The following is a 17,446-nucleotide window of genomic DNA, read 5'->3' on the forward strand; positions in this document are numbered from 1 at the left end:
ATTCAAATTTTCTGGATATTTTTAATCAAACAATGCTTAACGAGTAAGTTAATGATTTACACATTTTTTTCACTACTTTAAATTAAAAATACTGTCGCCATTTCAAATTTAAGGACAATTTCCAGTGATGGGGATTCTTCATTGAGGATAATTTCCACAGGGCTTGGGGAAAATATGTCGAAAGAGTTTTTTCATTGGCAACGCCCATTTTTGTTATTTTTTATTTTCAAAAAATGAAAAAAAAACAAAGTGCACTTTTTGGGTGCCATGTGGCACTTTATAATTGCCTTAGTAAGTCAAATTTAAAACGAACAGTTAAATATAGAAATTAGTTCATAAATGAGCCAGTTATTACCTCTCTATGATGTCCATGTGTCCGGCCCAGTCTTTCCATTACAAAATGTCGCCCAAATTCAGCTTTTACTGTACCATATGGTACTTTATGACGGCCTGATGCAAGAATTAGCTTTTATAAGTTAACCATGTGGTTACCATAAGTTAACCCACTGTACCATGTGGTACTTTAAGACGGCCTGATGTAAGAATTAGCTTTTATAGGTCCTTAAACAGCTCTCGATGATGTTTCAGTGCCTCAGTAGTGGCAAAGAAATATAAGAGGATTTACCACTCGTGCCCCATGTAAAGAAGTAATTTTTCTTGTTGTTCAACGAGGGGGGTTGTAATTCTCCTGTATAAGGTTTCAACGAAGGTAATCTAAAGTGTGTACTTTTTGATTTGCTTAGATGTCCTTTTCAACTCACATGTAACTGAATGACACGATGCACGGGGCTCTTGAAATAGTGCAGAGTTCAACCGCGAGATTTAGTCTCCTATGATGGGCGCGGGGGTTGAAGGAAGTGGCAGGGGAATATACACTTTATTATCAACGGTAAAACCGGTAAAAAGTCGAACTTATTAAACTCACCATCACCCACCCGAAAGGTTGTTTACAGTAGAATGTTTGTCGTCTGCAGCAACTAATTGCTGACAGGCTTAGTGAAAGCTAAGTCCACTACTTAATTTATGCTTGTTTGATGCGTGTATATTGTTGATTTACGTATTCTGTAAGGTTTTTGAATTGAACCGGGTATATCTTTGCTAAATAGTAACTTTTCTTCGTTATTGCTGAAGGAAAGGGCTTTATTGAAGAATTAGGGAAGGAACGGGCTATCTTTACGTTTTAACCACTTGGTACACCCCTTCCCCTCAGGTGCAAGAGCGCATGTACATTCGGTCCCAGGATCGGGGCAGTTGGGCTTCTAAATATTCTGTAAATAATTAATTCAGAATAAACGCGTCCCTAGGCTCAGCGGTGTAAGAAGGCCAAGCTTTCGTTTCCTTAACCAGTTCAGTAAAAATCAGCTTTGCCCAGCTCTCAACTTTGATGTGTTTCACAACGTTATTCGAAATATAATTTGAACCAATTCTATTTGGTTATAACATGCTAATACATCAATAAAGAGCAGAGCTCCTTACTTTCTTTCTTCGGGTCAAAACCAACTTTAAAAAAGCACAGGAAGGTGGAACGACAAGAAGAAAGTGAAGAAAATCTTAAGAGTGAAAGCAGTTCAACGTTGACCAAATTAACTAATAAAGGTGATCCACTTAATGGTCCAGCTTCAGCTTTGACTCGTAAATGTGATGGTTCTATTCAACAAAGATACTTGATTTTCCCTTAGACTAACGGGAAAAAAATTCGGAACAGAATCATCAGAATCTTCAGACACCTCTAAAAAACATTCAGGCTTGTATTTTTCACAAGTTTTCCAGCAGCCCTTTCCCCACAGGTGATTTAGAGTAGGAGTAGGAGGGTTAAGGGGGTAACAAGAGTTTGGGTATGACCTCCTTCTCTCACTGTAAAAGTCTAAAACATACTGTGTCATTGGCGCTTTACTGAAACCATTTTTATAACAAATATTTTCTTTTGTGCTTAATATTGAAAATAAACATTAAAATTATAGTAACATTTTGAACTGATGAGCTTTCAGCAATTAATATCATTATACATCAAATATTCAGTTTAATTTATTAACTCTTTTTAAAGTTGTTAAAGACGAATATAGTTACACTACAAACAATTGTTTGGACCCTGCCTGCTTTCCTAACTGTAAATAAAATCCAAAAGCCTACTGCGTCATTGGCGCTTAACTGAAGACGGATTATATTACAAATATTTTCTTTTCCAGTTCTTACATCATTGAAAATAAAAATACAATTAAAGTGGAATTAATTCTTGAACTGATGGATCTTTCAACAATTAATGGCATTATACATTAAATATTCTATTTGATGTTGTTTATACTTTCCAAGACTTTTCAAGACGCATATAGTTTTGAGTAAAGTGCCAATGACGCAGTAGGTTCTAGACTTTTACAGTGAGAGAAGGAGGTCATACCCAAACTCTTGTTTGTGGTGATTTTTTTTCGTTTTAAGATTTATTTATTAATTTACATTAATATCTATTGCATGTTTGTTTGCATTGATTGTTTATATAATTTCTGTTCGTTTTAAGTTTCATTTGTACTTCAATAGGAAAATATTTTTCTCGTCTTAAGCTTGATTTTAATATTCAAACTAAGCATTACTCGCTTTAAGATCTATTTATTTATTTATATTATTACTTGTTGTATGTTTTTGCTATGATTGTTTATTTAATTTCTGTTCGTTTTGGGTTTCATTTATTCTTTAACAATAATTTCTGGTCGTTTTGAGTTTGAATTTTAAAGGTATTTTATCTGCTGAGCTTTAAAATGGCCTTCAATTTCATTGAAAAACTTATTTTTCGGAAGTTTTTTTCAAATTAATTTTTGTTCGTTTTTGATTGCAAAAAATGTTAAGTTTATAAAAATTTCCTTATTTCAAAATCAAGCTATAAAAAAAAAATATCAAATATTCATCGAAGTATCAAAACTGATATCAAAGTAACAATATCAAAGTGAAAAAATGGGTTTGTGTCAACCTCGGAGTTTTTATTATCTGATGTTCGAACTATTTTTACCAAATTTGCTATCTAAAATTTTATCGGATGGGTTTGGGTAAAAAGGGCGTGGGGGACTAGATTAAGCCTCGGTTTCTTTTGACTCTTTAAAAGTGAACTAGAACTTTCTATTTTAAATCAAATGAGCCCTCTCTGAAGTTTATACGAGTATCCCTTCTATAAGAACCATATATATTCCCAGAGTATAACTTACAGCGCCTGTCCCTAGGCCCTGGGGGGTTGTGTAGACCCTGGAGTTTTAATATCTAATGGTTGAACTATTTTTAACAAAATGATCACCTGAAACTTTTATTGGATGGGTTTATCCATCCGATACGCCCAACGGCGTGGAGGGTGGGAGGGGCTAGTTGCCCTCCGATATTTTTTCACTCTGAGAAAATGAACTAAAACTTTTAATTTCCATTCAAATGAACCCTCTCTGAAGTTTATACGAGCATACCTTCTATAAGAACCATATATGCCCCCAGAGCAACACTTACAACGTCTGCCCCAATCCGGGGGGGGTGGGGGGTTGTGTTCTACGCAGGAGTTTTTCTTATCTGACCTTTGAACTATTTTTAACGAAATGACCATACGTAAAGGAGTTTTTGTTATATGATCTTTGAACTATTTTTAAAAAAATGGCTACCTCAAATTTTTATTAGATGTATTTGGGGAAAACGGGCTTGGGAGGGGGCCAGTTGCCTTCTGTTCACTTTTGACTTTTAAAAAGGGCACTAGAACTCTTGATTTCAAATCGAATGAGCCTCCTTTGAAGTTTATACGACGACCCCTTCCATATGAAGTGCTTCTAGGAAAAAAATAAATGGAGTGTGAGGGAGGCTAGCTGCCCTCCAATCAGTTTTGACTCTTAAAAAGTGAATTACAACTTTCAACTTACAATCCAATGAGCCTTCTAGGAATTGCATACGAGCATCCCTTCCGTAACAATCATAAATGCTCCAGGGTATAACTTAAAACGCCTACCCCTGGGTCCTGGAGGGTTGTGTCGACACCGGAGTTTTTTGTTATCACAACTTTGAACTATGTTTAACAAAATGTTTATCTCAAAATTTTTATCTGCTGTATTTAGGGCGTGAGGAGGGGGGAGGGGGGCTAGTTGTTCTCCGATCTCTTTTGACTCTTAAAAATTGAACAAGAACTTTCAATTTCAAATCAAATGAGCCCTCTCCGAAGTTTATACGAGCATCCCTTCCATAAGAACTATATATGCCCCTAGAGCGTTACTTATAATGTCTGCCTCCGGGCCATGGCGGGTTCCGTTGACACCGGAATTTTTCTTATCTGACATTTGAAATATTTTTAATGACTTGGCTATTATAAAAACTTTATCTGATGGGCTTGGGGAAAAAAAAGTGTGAGGGGGGGGGCTAGTTGCCCTCGGATATCTTTTGACTCTTAAAAATTAAACTAGAACTTTCAATTTCCATTCAAATGAGCCCCCTCTTAAGTTTATACGAGCATCCCTTTCATAAGAACCATATACGCCCCCAGGACATCAATTACAACGCCTATCCTCTGGGCTCTGGGGGGAGTTTTTGTTATCTAATTTTTGAACAATTTCCAAAATTTGTAGCGAACGGGTTTGGGGAAAAACAGCATGGGGGGGGCTAGTTTAAGTCTCTTGACTCTTAAAAATTGAACTAGAACTTTTTTCCAATCAAATGAGAATTCTATGAAGTTTATACTAGCATCCCTTTCATAAGAACAATACATGCCCTTAGGGCATAACTTAGAACGCCTTCCCCTGTGCCCTGGGGGGTTCTACTGACAGCGGATTTTTTTTTATCCGACCTTTGAACTATTTTCAAAAAAATGTCCATCTCAAAATTTTCATCAGATGGGTTTTGAAAAAGAAGGCTGGGGGGAGTTAGCTGCCCTCGGATCTCTTTTGACTATTAAAAAAGTGAGCTCGAACTTTCAATATCCAATCAAATGAACCCTCTCTGAAGGTTATACGAGCATCCCTTTCATACGAACAATATATGCCCCAGGGTATAACTTACAACGCCTGCCCCCGGGCCCTGGGGGGTTATGATGACACCTGAGTTTTTGTTATCTGATTTTTGAGCAATTTTTAACTTATGGCTATTTCAAACTTTTTATTGGATGCATTTGGGGAAAAAAGGGCGTGGGGGAGGAGCTAGTTGCCCTCCAATCTTTTTTGAATCTCAAAAACTGAACTAGAACTTTCAATTTCCAATCAAATGAGCCAATTCTGAATTTTTTACGAGCATCCCTTCAATAAGAACCATATATTCCCCCAGAGCATAACTTACAACACCTGCCCTCGGGCCCTAGGGGGCTATGTTGACCCCTGAGATTTAGTTAAATGGTCATTGAACTATTAAAAAAAAAAACTATCTCAAAGTTCTTATGGGATGGATTTGAGGAAAAAAGGGCATAGAGGGGAGGGGGGCTAGGTGCCCTCAAATCTCTTTTGACTCTTAAAATTTGAACTAGAACTTTCAATTTCCAATCGAATGAGCCCTCTTTGAAGTTAATACGATTATCCCTTCCATAAGACCCATATATGCCCCCAGGGCATAACTTATAATACTGCCCCTGGGCCATGGGGGGTTGTGTTGACACCGGAATCCTTGTTATATGATCTTTGAACTATTTTTAACAAAACAGCTATCTTAAAATTTTTATTGGATGCATTTGGGAAAAAAGGGTTTGAGGAGGGGGGAAGCTGGTTACCCTCCAATATCTTTTGACGCTTAAAAGGTGAACTAGAACTTTCAATTTCTAGTCAAATGAGCCCTCTCTGAAGTTTATACGAGCATTTCTTTCATAAGAACCATATATGTCCCAGGGCATAACTTATAAACCTTGTCCCTGAAGACTATGGGGGGAGTTTCTTGCTCAAACACATAATTTCTAGAACTTTCACCTACGTTGAACAAAATGGCTATATCAAAATTTGATTGGATGTGTTTGGGGAAATTGTGGGCGTGGAAGGGGTGTCAGTTGCCTTAAGACCACTTTCGACTATTAAAAAGTGAACTAGCCATTTAAATTTCCTAGCGAATGAGCCCTTTCTGAACTTTCTACGACAACGTTGTCTATACAAAACCTTATATGCCCCCAGGGCATAAAGGTTTTGCCCTGAGGGCTGTGGGGGAGTCGTCATCCTCAAAGACCTTATTTCCAGAACTTCAAACTACGTTTAATAAAATTAATTAAAATTAAGTATTAAAATTAAAATACGTTTAATGGCTATCTCAAAATTTTGATTGGATGTGTTTGGGGAAATGGTGGGCGTAAGAGGGGTGTTAGTTGCCCTCCAATCACTTTTGACTATTAAAAAGGGCACTAGACCTTTCAATTTCCAATCAAATGAGCCATTTTCGAAGTTTCTATGACAACACCTTCTATAAAAACCTTATATGCCCCCAGGGCATAACTTAAAACCCTTGCCCTGAGGGTTGTGGGGGATTGTCCTCCTCAAAATATATTTTCTATCCTGAAATCAGCTACGCTGAATAAAATTGCTGTCTCAAAATTTTGATTGGATGTGTTTGGGGGAAGGCTGGGCTTGGGGGGCTAGTTGCCCTCCAATCACCTTTGACTATTAAAAAGGGCACTAGAACTCTCAATTTCCATTCGAATGAGCCCTCTTTGAAGTTTCTACGACGACCCCTTCTATATGAAGTGCCTCTGGGAAAAAAATAATAATAAATAGATAAATAAATAATAATAAAACATTGGAGCCGTATGGCCTTTACTAAAGGCAACGCTATAGCATTGCCTCTGATAAGCAAATTGAAGAGGCCAGATTCATCACTATTTTGCCATCTAGGATAGCCCTTGTCCATAGACTATCCTAATGTGAACCCCATCTTGCCCCCCTCAATAAAAATGTTGGAGCTATGCCCCTGTAAACAACATAGTGCCTACTGCAGTGATGATATTCGTACTTTCCACTGTTCCCTGTTTGGATGACAATACTCTTTACCCGTAACAGCGTCACCATCATCGACAAACACGTGTTCTTTTGGTTTTTATATAGAATACCTCCTATTTCCTCAGGAAAATCTCCCTGTACTTTTTCTATGGATGCAACTTTCTGCAACTTTTAGAAAAATAACAGTCAAATTTTAAATTTAATGATTTTTTGCTCATTTAGTGATTTTTTGTGTAAGGATTCTAATGATTTTATTTTTGACTTGGTGGTAACCCTGTACGTTGTGTGATCCTTTTAGACAGTAAAGAAATATAGCAGGTAATCATGAGGAAATGAAGTGTCAAATATTACCACATTTGTTTCAAGGGTCTATACATAATTTTTGAATTTAAACTTTGTATGATTTTAAAAATAACAATAAATTCAACCTAGGTAAATTATTAAAATGAGTAATATTTTATACAACATACGTCACATATTCCCAAATATGAGAGTTACCTTCTATTGTCCTTCGGAAGTGTGTGTCAAATAAAGTCACCATGACAAAGGTCATATCTGAGATTTAAGACTCCTGAAATAATTACTAAAAACTATGGGAGGGAGTAAGGAGTGATGCTTTGAAAAGACTGGAGTAGAGGATAATCCTGCTCAGCTGTGTTAGCCTCAGGTGACTTGGAAACGCAGTGAGGTGCAAAACTGAGCTAGAAGGGAGTGTAAGCAAGCAATGAGACCAATTCAAGAAAATGAAGTGGGGGCAAATTGTAGTTTCAAAATCTAAGGGGGAGGTAAGTTTTCGTTTCCCCCAATTGGTCAATGAAAATGCCAAAAAAGGTATATTCTACAATTAAAAATTAAAAAAGGATATTTCCGAGATCAAGGGGGAGGGGGCAAAAATATCTAGCCCCCGTTCCCTTAATTGCCATCACTCTAAGGAAGGTAATGTATTTTTCAGTACATTTTGAGCCTCCTCTTCTGCATTATCGCACATGTCTTCTCTAAGTATCTCGGGAAAGGATCTTTGCTAATACCTCAGAAGTTTAAAAATATCAGATACAACCTTAAAGTGTGACAAGGGTCATAACTACAAGTCATATTCTACTTAGCACTCGTATATATTAAATGTCATAGATTGACCCTTCATCAGATACTTAACATTCACCTGATTCACATTTTCAGGTTACTTTCTAATTGCGCAACCAGCCCCTCCCCCCCCCTGTTGAAACGAATTATATGTAGCCTACAGTGTGTTTGCCTTCTTTGAATAAATTGCTGCAGCAAAATAAACAATATATCAATTTAAAAAGAAATTGAAGAGACAAATCCACAATGAATTAGCGATATTATATTCTAAATGAGCTATTCAGAAGCAACGGTGACTGAGTCATTTTATTACATTATTTTAGTTTAGCAAATTCTCTAAATTAACACCAAATAAATACTAACAAACATTTTGCCATAAATTCTTAAATAATTTTGTATAAGCTAACTCAATTAATCCATAATAAAAAATGCAGCGTTTGAACGAGATAAAATCTTTGTCATGATCCAACGAAATATCATGGATCAATCATTCACCTAAGCAGTCTCCTATTTTATAGACGCATGTTCCCAACTGTAAGAGTGGCTTTCACCGGCCCTTTAAGAGCAGATGTCAAATATACAGTGATACTTGACGTGGCCCCCGTAGACAGTAAGCGATACAGATATGCCTACCATAGATCGTCCTGGCTTGTTGCTGGTAAGGCTGACCCACCTGCACCCCAAAGGTTGTATTCTCATCCTGACTGCCCCATGACCGGAGATCAGCTGAGGAAGCAGATTATCTCGTTTGAGAAAGTGAAACTTACAAATAATGATATGGACAAACATGGCCAGGTTAGTAATATGTTTGCCCACGTCTTACTGTTACTGCTACTCTACTAAAAGCTCCCTGCACCAACGAGCCACCTTAGACCAATACTGCTGCACACAGTGCTCTTCCACGCTAACTTGTTCAAAGTTACACAGATTTCCACCCCCTTGAAATTTCAATTTTCTTTCAATCCCTCCTTATGACCTCTTTTCATTTCATTCGGGGACGACCCATCGTTTTAGAGTGTGCTGGAGTTTTCCACGCTTCTTTCAGTCAGACAAAGCTGAAAATTCATGGATCCTAGACATGCCCTACACGATGTTTTATTTAGGGGGGGGGCTGTAAGGCGTTTTCCCACGCCTTACTTTTACTGTTACTCTACTAAAAGCTCGCTGCACCAACGAGCGGCCTTAGGCCAATACTGCTGCACACAGTGCTCTTCCACGCTAACTTGTTCAAAGTTACACATATTTCCACCCCCTTGAAATTTCAATTTTCTTTCAATCCCTCCTTATGACCTCTTTTCATTCCACTCGGGGACGACCCATCGTTTTAGAGGGTGCTGGAGTTTTCCACGCTTCTTTCAGTCAGACAAAGCTGAAAAGTAATGGATCCTAGACATGCCCTATATGATGTTTTATGTAGGGGCTCAATTACTCTCATCTCAAAGAGCACTGTAGGACTGTCTTTTTGCATTTCTGTGGGTGTCCATACCATTTTATCAGAAAACTATCCTATTAATTATTTTTTATACATGGCACTGGCACTCAGTGTAAGTGCCATATGATAAAATAATCTACTCTTGTGAAAAATTCACTTTAAACTTTTGGTCGAAGTTGCCACTAGGATGTTCTGGAAGCTAATCCAGATACGGCCTATTTCAACTGTTCTATGTTAGAAACCTTAAGAACATTGTTGTTGTCCTAGAAATTTTCAGAAAAGCCAAAAACTATGCAGACTATTGGTCATCAATTCCCATACAAAATGTTTGCTGGAGTGGCAAATTTTTGCTTTCAGAGGTCAGAAATTCAACATTTTTCTAGTCATTTTTTTTTTTCCACTGTGACGTTTGTAGCTTGTAGTAAGAGATGTAAAAGTGAAATAAACTAAAATTCCGACGACTAAAAAACGAAAATTCAGCAGTCATATAGTTTGTTTTTCAATTTCAAAGTTACAGGCCAAACAAACTACTGTAAGGGCATCCTTGTATAGACAATATATAGTAAGTTGCAGGATGGTTTACCCAAAGGAAAGCATGACAGCCCCTCCAAAAAGATTGGTGTTTCTGATGTGCATGTCGGTTGTACTGGACTATAATTGATCCGGAGTTCCAAATCAACCCACTGGAAGGAGGCTGAGCTTCTATAGTAGAGATTTTTTCTCCAGGATTGAAGGATAGAGTTAGTAATTCTTATAGAAAGGTTCATGATTGAAGATATCCCATTTTTGCTCTACTTTCAGGCAATGTTTCATATCTTTTTTTAAACATTACATATTCTTTAACGCTAAGTAGCCATACAGTTCAAAAGATGGGCCTGAATTCCCCCCTAACGACCGTCTTTCTCATATAGCTGTACTAATGAGACTGACTGTAAAAAAAAAAAAAAAAAAAAAAAAAAAAAAAAAAAAAAAACTATGCCAGGGAAACCAGGAACATCATAATATCATATTCTCCATCTTTAATAAAAACTTACCATATGCGCTAGGTATATTTAAATGATACGTGTTCCCAGAAACCACGTTATTAAATAATCAAAATCAGGGGTGCCAATAGGGGGGCGGGAGAGAATTCGAATTTTTTTTTTTTTTAAGTGCCCTTTTTTCGTATTTCCTTTTAAAAGCCCGTAAAAACAACCTTCTTCCTCCATTGATTTGAAAAATACCCTTTTGTATCTTCAGTAAAAAAAAAAAAAAAAAAAATTGTCCCACCCCTACAATATCATGAATTAGTGGCACTGAAAGTCGTACACGAGATTAGGGTCGTATCCGGAGTTTTTTTCCGGGGGGGGGGGGGGGCGGCAAAAGGATTTCTTTCGGGAGGTTAAAAAAATAACTTTAAAAAACCTATCAAAAATTTGTTTATATTCATTTTTGTTATGTTTTTACAAGTCGGACAAACATTTCAAGAGGGGGGCTCAAACACCCAACCCCCCTCCCTGGATACGGCCTTGTACGAGATTCTTTATATAGAAAATAATCAACTTTAAGTGGTATCTCGTACTTATTTAAGCTTGCCATAATTTATAAATTAATTTTCCCACCCCTATAATTTCATGAATTAGTGGCCCTGATAGCCGTACCCGAGATTAGGGTCGTATCCAGAGTTTTTTCCGGGTGGGGGGGAGGGGTTGCAAAAGGATTTTTTTTCGGGAGGTTAAAAAATAACTTTAAAAAACCTATCAAAAATTTGTTTATATTCATTTTTGTTACGTTTTTACAAGTCGGACAAACATTTCGAGAGGGGGGCTCAAACACACAACCCCCCTCCCTGGATACGGCCTTGCACGAGATTGTTTATATAGAAAATAGTCAACTTTAAGTGGTATCTCGTACTTATTAAAGCTTGCCGTAATTTATAAATTCATTTTCCAGATAACAATATTTTCCTACCTATCAAAGCAATCGATGCAGAAACATGTCTTTTTTTATCAGGTAGAAACTCTAAGGTTTGACAGGTCCAACGACACGCGCTCAGTTATGCACATCGTGAGGGCTAAGAAGTATGTTCCACCCCCTGTGTGACTGCCATTGTTTGCGCTAAGAGGACCGTAACCACTGAGCCCCCCTTGTCTGTCTACTCAATAACGAGACTTCAAAGATGTGGAAAAATAGGGGGATTGGCATGAAATCATACTGTCAAGTCCATTTTGGTGTGATGCCAGTTGTGGAAGCTATTGTGTGTGAAAGGAGACCGATTGATGTGATTGAGAGAAAATGACTTTTCGGCCCAGTCTTTTGGACATGTATTAATACGGGTGTTCAGAATGAGGGTGGTTAATATTGTTATATTTATGATTTAATTCATTTAACTTTAGAAGGCTAGGACGATAAATGTTAAGAAGAAGTATATTTTGGAGGAAAATGTAAAAAGTTGTTAACTCGAATTGATAATTCGTATGTTGGTAACAAAGGGGGGGGGGGAGATACTTTGTTCAGAGATTTATCATCTGAATTCCCTGAATCTTTCATTTTAATTTTTTTTTGCATACAACCAAGGATTGAACATACTAGCCTACTCTCTAATTGGCGACATTTCAATATAGCTCAAATAAAATGAACTCAAGCGCAGGCTCTAGTTAGCTCAAGAATTAGCAAAATCTATATATATCAATGGATCTATATTAGCTAGAAATGGGTGTTCCCAATGTTCATTGAGTAGGTATTTATTTTATATAATTCTCCCGGGGTGGGAAAAAAGCTCCCCCCCCCCCTGTCCCTCTCTCCTAGAAACATTGAGAAAAGTGGCCTAAAAAAAGGTTTTCCCTTACACGACGACCGGTGGCAGGGGCCAAAACTCAATAAAATCAATTATGCCAAACTTGGATGTAAGCTCCTAAAACTACCCTAGAAAATTTTCCTGTACAGTGTTTTTAACTGCAAAAACTAAACTGAAATTTATGTTTTTTTTTTCAAATTCCAATTAAATGGTACGAAATTTCTAGTCTTGTATATTTTTTAGCTTATTTTTTTTCCTTTTCTATTATGTTAAGGTGCTATGTGGTGTTAAATTTGTCTTTAACAGTCTTTCGACGATGATTCAATTCGTATGAAAAATTTTTAATAGTGACAGCTGAAGTAATAACTATCTACAATACGGTACATCTCCAAGGAAAGGAGGTTAACCGATTTGAACCTCCCCCCCCCCGCTTGCCCCGGAACTTCTGACCGACTGGTACAAAGTAATAAAAACACGTGTAAAATATATATATATATATATACAATATATATAAAAAAAAAAAAAAAAAAAAAAAAAAAATATATATATATATATATATATATATATATATATATATATATATATATATATATATATATATATATATATATATATATATATATATATATATATATATATATATATATATATATATATATATATATATATTGGGTTTCGTGATTTTTTTGTAAGCCCCCTTCCCGAACAAAAATAAAACCCCCAAAAAAGAATCCTGGATATAGCCCTGCTGGAGATGCTTGTTATTCACGTAACATCTATTCATCGGTACTTGTGTACTATCTATAACACAAGCGAAAAGTGAAGTTTGGTTAATGCTAATGAAATAAAATAAAATATAAATATAAATATTAATGCAAAGCTATTGTAGCTCCTAAAAACTATGTAGCAAAGAATTACCTGGTTCAATCCAAAAACCTTACAGAAAACATAAATCAACAATATACACGCATCAAACAAGCATAAATTAAGTAGTGGACTCAGCTTTCACTAAGCCTGTCAGCAATGAGTTGCTGCAGACGACAGCATTCTACTGTAAACAAGCTTTCGGGTGGGTGATGGTGAGTTTAATAAGTTCGTCTTTTTACCAGTTTTACCGTTGATAATAAAGTGCATATTCCCCTGCCACTTCCTTCAACCCCCGCGGCCATCATAGGAGACTAAATCTCGCAGTTGAACTCTGCACTATTTCAAAAGCCCCGTGCATCGTGTCATTCAGTTACATGTGATTTGAAAAGGACATCTAAGCAAATCAAAAAGTACACACTTTAGATTACCTTCGTTGAAACCTTATACAGGAGAATTACAACCCCCCTCGTTGAACAACAAGAAAAAATTACTTCATTACATGGGGCACGAGTGATAAATCCTCTTATATTTCTTTGCCACTACTGAGGCACTGAAACATCATCGAGAGCTGTTTAAAGACCTATAAAAGCTAATTCTTACATCAGACCGTCATAAAGTACCACATGGTACAGTGGGTTAACTTATGGTAACCACATGGTTAACTTATAAAAGCTAATTCTTGCATCAGGCCGTCATAAAGTACCATATGGTACAGTAAAAGCGGAATTTGGGCGACATTTTTGAATGGAAAGACTAGGCCGGACACATGGACATCATAGAAAGGTAATAATTGGCTCATTTATGAACTAATTTCTATATTTAACTGCTCTTTTTAAATTTGACTTAATAAGGCAATCATAAAGTGCCACATGGCACCCAAAAAGTGCACTTTGTTTTTTTTTCATTTTTTGCAAATAAAAAATAATAAAAATGGGTGTTGCCAATGAAAAAACTCTTTCGACATATTTTCCCCAAGCCCTTTGGAAATTATCCTCAATGAAGAATCCCCAACCACTGGATATAAAAATAATAGACATTAATGTGAAACAAATTTAGGCTATATATTTGCACATCAGCGGGTGGGGGTGGAGGGGTGTGTGTGTAAAGCATGGTATATATTAAATACATAACCTAACCTAACCCAACCTAAGTATCTTTTCCTCCTAAACCCCACAAAACAATAGTTTAAATATTTTAAACGTAATGACAAACCGCGGTTTCCAATCCAATACTCTATGGGAAGAAACCCATTTTATTAGTTTCTTAAGCAGCTTCCCTATATAAGATGGTATGTGTTACAGATAGCATATAAGTACCTATTCACCTATGCTTTAACTGACAAACCCTTGGCTTTCTTCTTTCACAAGGTACTCGGGGGGAGTCTGTGAAGCTCGATTTATTCATCACGAATCATTGGTCTTGAACTCTAGCGTCTATTCCCAAGAATAGAAACCCACTTGATCAGCCCTCACCATTAGAATAGTGGAGCCCAACCCCTATCAGAACAACCCTCACGAAGAAAAATGACCTGAAAAGGATGACTGCGGAAATGCTTTTCTATAGAGTTCATTAGCGTGATAATTGTCAAATCTGTCACATTTCCTCTCTGTGGTTTGACTTGGGTGGGGTTCACGACCCACATGAGTGTGAGACAACTAAGTCGGCCCCCTTGTCTATATTTCAAGAGTGTCATCACATTCAAGGAAACGAAGCTCTGGCGGCTCATTATAGCTTAGAATTCGCTCATTACTAGTGACGACCACACAAGGTGCGAGATAGCTTTCCGGCCAGTATATTTGTCTTATTAACCTACTAGCTGCAGCAACTTTATGACAGATTTGATTAGGCACACATAGAAATGTTTTATTTAGGGGTGGGGGGGGGGTAATAAAGAACAACTTTGGATGTGAAAATTTGAATAAAAATTGCGCAGAAATATTGAAAAATGTGAGATTCCTGGGGTAGGGGAGGATCAGACTCCAATCCCTCCGACTGAGTACGTCCTTGTAATTGATGCGAGACTTGTGAGAGTTACTTATAATTACATGACATTCCAGTCTCCTGCTAATACCTGGAGACCTAGGCCATATACATAAGTTTGGTTATTTTGCTGTTTGTTATTGCTTGTATTTCACATAAAGAGCTGGTTTATAACACACACAAAAAAAAAAAAAAAAAAAAAAAAAAAAAAAAAACAAAAGCTTTTGTGTGCAACGTAGGTCCTATCTAGTCATTAAGAAGGAATGGGCTGGATGAGATTTAGAACCAGAAGCAATTCTAAGGATTTGATAAGTAAAATTCTTCTGAATGCTTCTAAAAATTGAAAATTGTGTTACTGTAGTGTTCAGTGCAGAAAAGGGGAAAAGCTGTACGGTTATCCAATAGTTAATCTGAATTTTGAAAAAAAAACTTACAAGAAGCGAAGGGGGTCTCTGTCCCCCCTAAATCCTCAATTTTTCCAAATTTGCGTTGTTTCTTATTCAAATTGCTATTTTGGTACTTCCTTTCTAACCACTAGACACTCGAGAATTTGGATCTGCTAGATGAGACAATGACGGTTTTTAAGCTGTTTGTATACGGAGACAATTAGCTTAGGCTCAGTTGAAATCTACGGTATAGGTGTATTTGCAGTGGCGTCGTTTGGGGGTGGCAAGGGGGGCAGTTGTCCCCCCATAAATTGAAAAAAAGCTATTATAAAGCTCATGCCCCTTGACTCTCTGGATGTGGAACTTGTTTGCCACCTCAATAAAAATGCTGGAGCTACGCCCCTGTGTATTTGTATTGGGTTAGGTATTGATATAATGCGTTCTGGGTGACCCCCCTTCCATATTTTTTTTGTTGTAGTTTCCATAATTTTGTTACTAAACTATTAAATTTTCATCACATTTTGGTATATTTCATTTTGATTAACCTCAACTTCATTTCTTGAGTGTGTACTGCCTAACAAGAAAATACCAAATTTTTATCTTTACCTCCCTCTCCCCAAACAAATTACCTTGTACGTGCCTGGCCAGAAGTACTAAGAAACAGCAATAAGTTTAAAAGTGACAATACCTAATGTAAACACTAGCAAAGACCACACAATATGCGAGATAGCTTTCCGGCCAGTAGGCTATATTTGTCTGATTAACCTACATGTAGCATGTTCATGAGATATTTGATTCCAGTCATATGGAAGACAGATTTTCATTTTGTCTATTAGCTAGTCTTGCACATTTGTCAAATTAGAAAACTATAAACTAGTTCGTTTATCTAACTTTTAATCTCTTATAAGCACTTAATCCCAACGAAAGAATGAAATATGTATTCAAAACATTTGGGATAGATATATTAAATTGGTCGATCAATCAATTCAACAAATCATATAAAAGTCTAAGTTTTACAATGAATTTTTTTTGCCCAAACTTTTCATAAAAAGACACACAAATTTATTACGATTAATGAAGAAACCTGATTGTCAAGGAACAACTTACATTTCAATATTTTTGTAGCGAAGGTGTGTTCGTCCCTTGGCCATAGCCAGGCCATCCCCCTGGCCATAGCCAGGGGGAAAGGGATTCAGCCCAGCTCTTAAAATCTGAAACCCTACAAAATAATTGATACCTTGAATTTATAATAATTATAAACAACAGTATCAAAACTTGTATCAGCCCTCCCCCTTCAAATAAGTCTTACCTTCTCAAAGTAGAACTTTTGATACAACATTCGTCTATTCGAGCCCTAAAAAGCCTGTTTGGGAGTCTCTTGCGAAAGACTATTTAGATTAAAAAATGTTGGGCTAGGGAGCATATCAAAGGTGCAGTTTGTTATAAAAAAGAGAAATAGAGGAACTACTTATAAAAATCTTGCTACTCAAAACTTTCCGTTCTGTTTATTGGTTTGAATTTTACACAAGGACAGATGAGATTTCAAAAGATGGGGTTATTCGTTTTACCTTTTTTGACATATGCTTAAGGAGTAATGTAATTTGTTTGCGAAAATGCATCAAAGATGTATTGCAACGAAAACAAATCTTTTCATCACGAAAATGCCGGAAAGTCAGATCTCTTTTTCTCGTTGTTTCTGCCTTCTTAAGCACAAAAGACGCATAATAAAATTAAAACTTAAAAAAAACAGGAATTATTCCGTATACGAGGGGCTGTCTTTTCCATATCTCGCCCTAAATACTGTGCTCAATTACAAGGGCTGTTGAATTTGAATGAAAATTATTTCTAAAGAACCTTAAGACTTTAGCGTAAAGTGCGAGAGATGAGATAGGGGCAGCCCCATTATATACGAAATAATTTTTATTCGTTTTAAGTTTTAATGCTGCTCCTTACCTTCAGTTGATTTTTTTTCTTAGTTCACAGCTTAAAGTTCACACGTTTGTTGTGAGGGGCACTG

At 36.7% G+C, this 17,446-nt stretch overlaps 1 protein-coding gene across 1 annotated transcript in view; it reads left to right on the forward strand.

The window, feature by feature from the left end:
* Positions 1–17,446, forward strand: part of LOC148947454 (T-box transcription factor TBX20-like) — a 111,054-nt gene that overhangs the window by 57,170 nt on the left and 36,438 nt on the right. Inside the window, exon 3 of the mRNA XM_089095270.1 lies at positions 8,507–8,783. Within this exon, the coding sequence (XP_088951396.1) occupies positions 8,507–8,783 (277 nt within the window). The remainder of the gene's footprint in view (positions 1–8,506; positions 8,784–17,446) is intronic.

The sequence above is a fragment of the Artemia sp. Qi Xiang Cuo genome, chromosome 10 (genome assembly GCF_049724085.1).
Source record: "Artemia sp. Qi Xiang Cuo chromosome 10, ASM4972408v1, whole genome shotgun sequence".
NCBI classification, from domain to species: Eukaryota; Metazoa; Arthropoda; class Branchiopoda; order Anostraca; family Artemiidae; genus Artemia; species Artemia sp. Qi Xiang Cuo.